Source organism: Cebus imitator, unplaced genomic scaffold (assembly GCF_001604975.1).
Source record: "Cebus imitator isolate Cc_AM_T3 unplaced genomic scaffold, Cebus_imitator-1.0 Scaffold103, whole genome shotgun sequence".
Taxonomy (NCBI): Eukaryota; Metazoa; Chordata; class Mammalia; order Primates; family Cebidae; genus Cebus; species Cebus imitator.
In genome coordinates, this window is record NW_016107418.1 from 170,982 (window position 1) to 177,670 (window position 6,689).

The following is a 6,689-nucleotide window of genomic DNA, read 5'->3' on the forward strand; positions in this document are numbered from 1 at the left end:
AGTTTACTACTTTCAAATGTCCCTTGATTTCAAGCTCTCTTGTGAAGAACAAAGTCCTAGTGTATTTTCTCAAGGACCATGGAATTGTTGCAGAGCCATAATATACAAAGTAATACACTTTCCTTTCTCCCTAAAAAAAAAAAATAGTTGGAGACCTTGAAAACATTGTACTATGTGAAAGAATCAGTCACAAAAGACATTTATATGAAATATCTAGAATAGCCCAATCTTGTAGTGCCAGAAAGTAGATTAGTGGTTGCCAAGGGCTGGAGGAAGAGGAGGACTGCGAGGGGATAGCTACAGTTTCTTCTGGAGGGGATGAATAATGTTCCAACCATCCAGTGATGGTTGTACAAGTCTATGAATATACTATAAACCACTGAATTCGAGAACAAAAAAAATAAATTAAAAAATGAAACCCCAAACCGAAGAACACCCCCTCCCCACCGAATTGTACACTTTAAAGAGGTGAACTGTGTGGTATGTAAATTATATCTCAGTAAAGCTGTCATCAAAATAAAAGGGACTGGGGTGTTCCTACAAGGTGGGATTAGTGAATATCTTCTGTGTGCAAGGCTTGCTCTCAAGGGCCTTCTTTTCCTTTGAAAACTCGTGGACATTCAATATAATCCATAGTGTCACAGAAAAAAATGAATAAAACTCATGGACAAAGTACAAGTGTGCCAAAAATGAGTACTGGCATTAGAACTAAAATCATATATGACAGAGTGATGAGTGACTATCTGCCAAATGATGGGAAGAGACAAATGTTGGATTTAGAGCAAGGACAAGGAACCATGCTAAATCTGGCAATGCTTCATAGAAAAATGACGAAGTGAGCACTGAAGGACTGAGACGGGAAGAATGAGGACAGACAGATACCACCACATAAGCTTCCAAAGGGCCGAGGACATGTGTGATGCTTCAATCAGGCATGGGAGATGGTGGGCTCTGCTAGCATCAAGATGATCAAGAAAGCCCTCCTTTTTGAGCAAGAAACTTAAAAAGCATTTTAAAAACTTTCTATACTGTTAGGAAGTGTTAAGTATTGCCAACTGAATAGCAATTATACTCACTTCCCATCCCAAAACCATCACAAATACCAGAGTTGAAATCAGTGAGAAATTACTATACACTATTTTCCAGGACCTCAAACCACTCTCAGTGAAACATTTGTAAAAACCTACTGGGCTCCATTTACTATTTTTGATAAATGTCAAAGCCCAATCGCAATAACCTCCAGGGCCTCCATTTTGAAACCATCTGCAAGAGCCAGAATTCGAAGTTCTGACTCATTCTCAAGATAAACGGATCAATGACAATCCAATCCGCATATGACATTTCATCTTTTATAAGCCAGTGCATACCAGGAGTTCTGGAGGCCCGTCTTCTGCATCTTCTGCTGATTGCTCTTCCCCAATTTTACTGTAAGAATAAAGAACATGATGCTTTCATCAGTGAACTTCTTGTAGCATAAACGTCTGCTAACCCAGTATCAGCCCAGAAAGTAATGTTAAAACACAAACACTCTCACAAAAACTTATCTCTATACTACAATCAATTCGGTTTTTTTTCCTTTTTTCTTTTTTTCCTTAGAGACATGGTCTCGCTATGTTGCCTAGGCTGCAGTGCAGTGGCTATTCATTTACAGGCATGATCACTGTGCACTACAGCCTTGAACTCCTAGACTCAAAAGTGATCCTCTCGCCTCAGCCTCACCAAACCTGGATACTGTTTATATTTGGTTGAAGGGTGGGATGTTTACTTTCCGGAAATAAGTTAGAGTTGTTCATAATTGAAGCTGCAGAACGAGGGACTGTCAATAATAAACATTAACTCAAAAATCCCTTCAAAATACTGTCCATTGCATTAGAATCAAAAGGTGAAATGTATACTTAAAAAATCTACACATGAACTGATGTGCAATCCCTATACTCAAAGCCTTTTGCATTCTAGGAGGAAAATACAGTTATGCATCAGTACTATAGATCTGTCTAAAGACATGGCAACAAATATGAAATATACAAGCCAAGGAAAGGTTTCTAAGGTTTTTCTCTTAAACTTCAATTTGTAGAATTTGCTAGTGGTCAACAGTGAAATCACCCTTCACATATCAAAATCAGCCCTATCTTATATCTAGCCCAAAGACAGATGTTACTAGTAACAACTGCTAAAAAACAAAACCCAGCCCTCCAAGTGAGACATTATTTTTCCTTCCTATAAAACCAAACTCAAACATGTAGGATTGCTAGACAATTATATTTCTCTTCCACCTGTCAGTACAGTTGCTAACACTCACCATTTTAATCCCAAATTCTATCTAATGTAATTTTTAAAATTTTTTAGAGACAGGGTCTCACTATGTTGCCCAGGCTGGTCTTGAACTCCTGGGATCAAGCAATCCTCCTGGTTCAGCCTCCTGAAGTACTGGGATTGTAGGCATGAGCCACCATGCATGGCCCCCTATCTAATGTAATTTTAATATTAAACAAGCTATGAAATAACTGAAAGAAGAAACTACATACAATGCTCACAAATTATTGACACCTTCTGGGGCAATTCAGCTGCCAGGGCATCAGACTTCCAAACCTTGCTGTACACTTCATACAACCTCTTTATAGTTTTAATTTAGGTTTTTTATTTTACTACTAAAATTGTTTTAACATCAAATACAATGCCCCCAATTGTATGCTTTAAAGATTTTCTACATCTTCAAATATTCATCATGGCAAGAGTTTGCTCCATTAGAACCCTGAACATTAGCTGTTTTAAGTTTTACATACAAGCATTTTATTCTACAGTGTCTCTTCTACATACTGAGGATTACCAACTCTGTAATTAAGGTAGCCTTAGTTTTAATATGCAGGTTGGGCAACCCAAATCCAAAATGCTCCAACATCCAAAACTTTAAGCACCAACATGACATTCAAAAGAAAAGCTCACTGGAGCATTTCAAAATTTGGACTTTCATACTGAGCGCAATGGCTCACACCTGTAACCCCAGCACTTTGGGAGGTCAAGGTGGGAGAATCACTTGGGGTCAGGAGTTTGAGACCAGGCTGGCCAATATGGCAAAATCCTGTCTTTCATTTGTAAAAAGTACAAAACTTAGCCGGGCACGGTGGCGGTGTCTGTAGTCCCAGCTCCTTGGGAGGCTGAAGCATGAGAATTGCTCCAACTCGGGAGGCGGAGGTTGCAGTGAGCCAAGATTGCGCCACTGCACTCCAGCCTAGGTGACAGAGCAAGATTAAGTCTCAAAAAAAAAAAAAAAAAAAATTATTTGGACTTTCAGATTTGAGATGCTCAACCAGTAAGTATAATGCAGAATTCCAAAATCCTAAAAATTCCAAAACCCCCAACACTTTCTATTCCAAGTACTCTGGATAAGGGATACTCAATCTGTACTAAATTTAGTACAGCAATATACTTAATACAAGCAGGGAGTAAATTATTTTTTGGTAATTTTATGATTTAAACTTAAGATGCCATCTTATGGAGAAGTTTGTAACTTTATTAAGTTATAAAGGCTCAGATGAAAAAAATAAAGGAGTCTAAAATTCATAGAACAGCAAATCTGAAGTCAAGGATCTTTAAGAATTGGAAGAAACTCTTTATAAAGTAAGCCCCAGAGAACATAAGCTGACAGCTTGGGCTGTCCTCGTCCCCTTCACAAAGGTCTCCCCAGCAGTTACACAATCCACAGCAGGAGTGCACCTCTGAAGAAACAATCAATGAAAGCAGAGAAAAGCAAATGGTACAAAAACTCAGAAAGAACAATCCTGCCTACATGTACTGTGAGATCTGATGACACACAAAACAGCTAACATCTTGATCTCTCTATATATAGTAAGTATGTTTTAAATACAGTCATTTGAATGCAAAATCAAACACAAACACATATACCTTCATGCCTGAATAAGAAGAGACAAAACTCACATCACAGAAATTTATTTTATGGTCCATTTGCTGCTTCGCTTCTATTTTACAGAACAGACTCTTTAGGAAGATACTTAAAAGTTTCTTTAATATTAGGTTTCTTTAAGGAGGGATTACCAAATTGCTTTTCTAGTTCATGAGTTACTATGTAACTTGACAGATGAGCATATTTATGCAGTATCTTGTCATGGACTGTGAGTTACCTTAAATCCCACACATTCAGGCGGCGGTCAGTACCACTTGAAGCCAGAATAGTTTCATTATGTGGAGACCAGTGGACCTAGTAATAGATAATTTTGAAAATGTATTTAAAGAATCATTCGCTGCTAGGTTTGTGGCTATTGTTCTAATCCGACATTTTCCCATCTTGCACTCCATGATCTTATCCTTGGCCTGTTGTCCTCACCCTCTTGTCCCAGCCTTTCAAGTGCTCTGAAATGGCTCAGCTCCATCTTGTCCTCAGAAAGGCTGCACTCCCCGCACTGAAGAACTCAGCCTGGGGTCAATTTATTCGGCCCCATAACCATCCCAGGAGCTTTTTAATTCTTCAGTAGGGTGTACTTTAACCTATAAACATCTCCATGTAAAACCATGTACAAGGCATTGTTTTCACTAGTGGGCCCACCAGTCTGGTATAGCTTAACTGAAGAATCCCTAGATTTCATTTCCTTACATACAGACACCAGAAAACTGTCACATACCTGGAAAATTTCATCTTTATGAGATTCGAAGGTATGGAGTTTTAATTTTAAGTTACGCAGATCCCATAAAGCTACGGTCTAAAGAAAAATAACAAGTGAAAATGATTTCTACGCTTTACCTAAGAATTTTCAAATATCTGATTAAAATAAGAGAACTGGGTTTTATAAACACCAAATAATGCAAAAACTTCAAAACCTTATCCGCAGAGCCAGTGGCTAGAATAAATTCGCTGTAGGGATTGAATGAGAGGCAATTGACTTCGGCAGTGTGTGCATCCACCAAGTGGCTCGGCTTGGAGGTGGTATTGGACCTGGTGTCCCATCTAAAACACAAAGGTAAAGGCACACAGCACCCAGGGAGGATGCACGAGCCTCCTCAGTTTCTCACACACTCACATTCGGCCCCACGTCACTGTCAATGCACTCCACAACTAGCTCCACTATGCTCACCCTTCATGAAGAACCAACCACACAGTTAGTGTTTCAGACTTTGACCACTAAATGATACATGCAAAACCTACAGAGAACAAGCTAGGGCTGTTAGTCCTGGTTTTTTATTAGATTCCCATTTCAATTACCAACTATTTCAAGCATACAGGAAATAGAAACTATGTGGAAAATAATGTAACAATCTCATACCTACAACTAGCTTTGACAAATGCCCAGTATTTTGTCACATTTGCCTCAGACATTTATGAGATAAGATTATAGGTGGCTGAATGCAGCCCTGTGGCCATATCTGGATGCAATAATTTTCCTCCCTGATCTCAACTTGTGTCACTCTGGATCCCAATTTTGATATTTACCACTACACCAGGTATGTCACTCCACACGAACATACCTATACCTATTTTTTTTTTCTAATAAGTGATCCTTCCACTTCAGCCTCCTGAGTTGCTAGGGCTACAGGTGGACACCACCATACCCAGCTAATTTTCTGTTTTTAAATTTTGTGTAGAGACGGGCGTCTCATACCTCCTGGCCTCAAGCAATCCTCCTGCCTCAGCCTCCCAAGGTGTTGGGATTACAGGAGTAAGCTACCTAAAGCTGTTTTTTTAAAGCTGTAACATAAGCAAAAAAAAAAAAAAAAAAAAAAAAAAAAAAAAAAAAAAAAAACTACAGCCTGCTGCAATCACTGATGGTCATTCAGGTCACCCATTTAACAAGATCCCACTGAACTTTCCACCTTACATCATCAGTTTCTGATCATCAGCAACAGATCCAAACAATGACTCGTGCAGCAGGTGCCAGGCCACATCCTCCACAACAGCCGAGTGGCCGGTAAAGATTGCTTTAGCATCCACAATTTTGCCTTCCTTTGGTCCTGCGTTTATATCCCACAGACAGACAGTCTAAGAGAGAAGAAGAGAAAAAGAAAAAAAGAACAAGGGCTGTAATAGACTGAACTTTTTTTCTTTCAAGATGACGTCTCGGTCTGTCACCCAGGCTGGAGCACAGTGGTGTGATCTCAGCTCACTGCAGCCGTTGCCTCCCAGGTTCAAGCGATTCTCCTGCCTCATCCTCCCGAGTAGCTGGGATTACAAGTGCACACCACCAAGCTTGGATCATTTTTTTTTCTGTATTTTTAGTAGAGATGGGGTCTCACCATGTTGGCCAGGCTGGTCTCATACTCCTGACCTCAGGTGATCCACCTGCCTTGGCCACCCAAAGTGCTGGGATTACAGGCATGAGCCACTACATCCAGCCACATGAAGGAGTTTCTGTAATAGAGCTATTTCCCAGTAATAGCTATTTTCCCAGTAACAAAACATTTTTTTTTTTTTTCTTACACATTACATATGCCGTTCGTCTCTGTAACAGTTACTTACACATGAAGACACTCAATGTACGTGGACTGAAGAGAAAGGAACATGTGGAGATCCTGCCATTCACACCGCCTCAGAAGGATCTGGCAAGATTAGCATGACGCTTGGCATGTGGGGAGCCCCTGGTAAATGTCAGCTATTATTACCACCAATTCCCAGCCTGGTATCTTCAAAAGGTACTAGTAATTGGGTTACTGAGTACAGTCCATTTTCCTTATTTGGTAAA

The 6,689-nt window shown here is 39.7% G+C and overlaps 1 protein-coding gene across 1 annotated transcript in view; it reads right to left on the reverse strand.

Moving 5' to 3' along the window:
- RBBP7 (RB binding protein 7, chromatin remodeling factor) overlaps positions 1 to 6,689 on the reverse strand; it is a 24,409-nt gene that overhangs the window by 2,963 nt on the left and 14,757 nt on the right. Inside the window, exons 6-10 of the mRNA XM_017537474.1 lie at positions 5,829 to 5,989; positions 4,834 to 4,960; positions 4,638 to 4,715; positions 4,140 to 4,216; positions 1,368 to 1,425 (exon numbers count right to left, since the gene is read on the reverse strand). Of these exons, the coding sequence (XP_017392963.1) occupies positions 1,368 to 1,425; positions 4,140 to 4,216; positions 4,638 to 4,715; positions 4,834 to 4,960; positions 5,829 to 5,989 (501 nt within the window). The remainder of the gene's footprint in view (positions 1 to 1,367; positions 1,426 to 4,139; positions 4,217 to 4,637; positions 4,716 to 4,833; positions 4,961 to 5,828; positions 5,990 to 6,689) is intronic.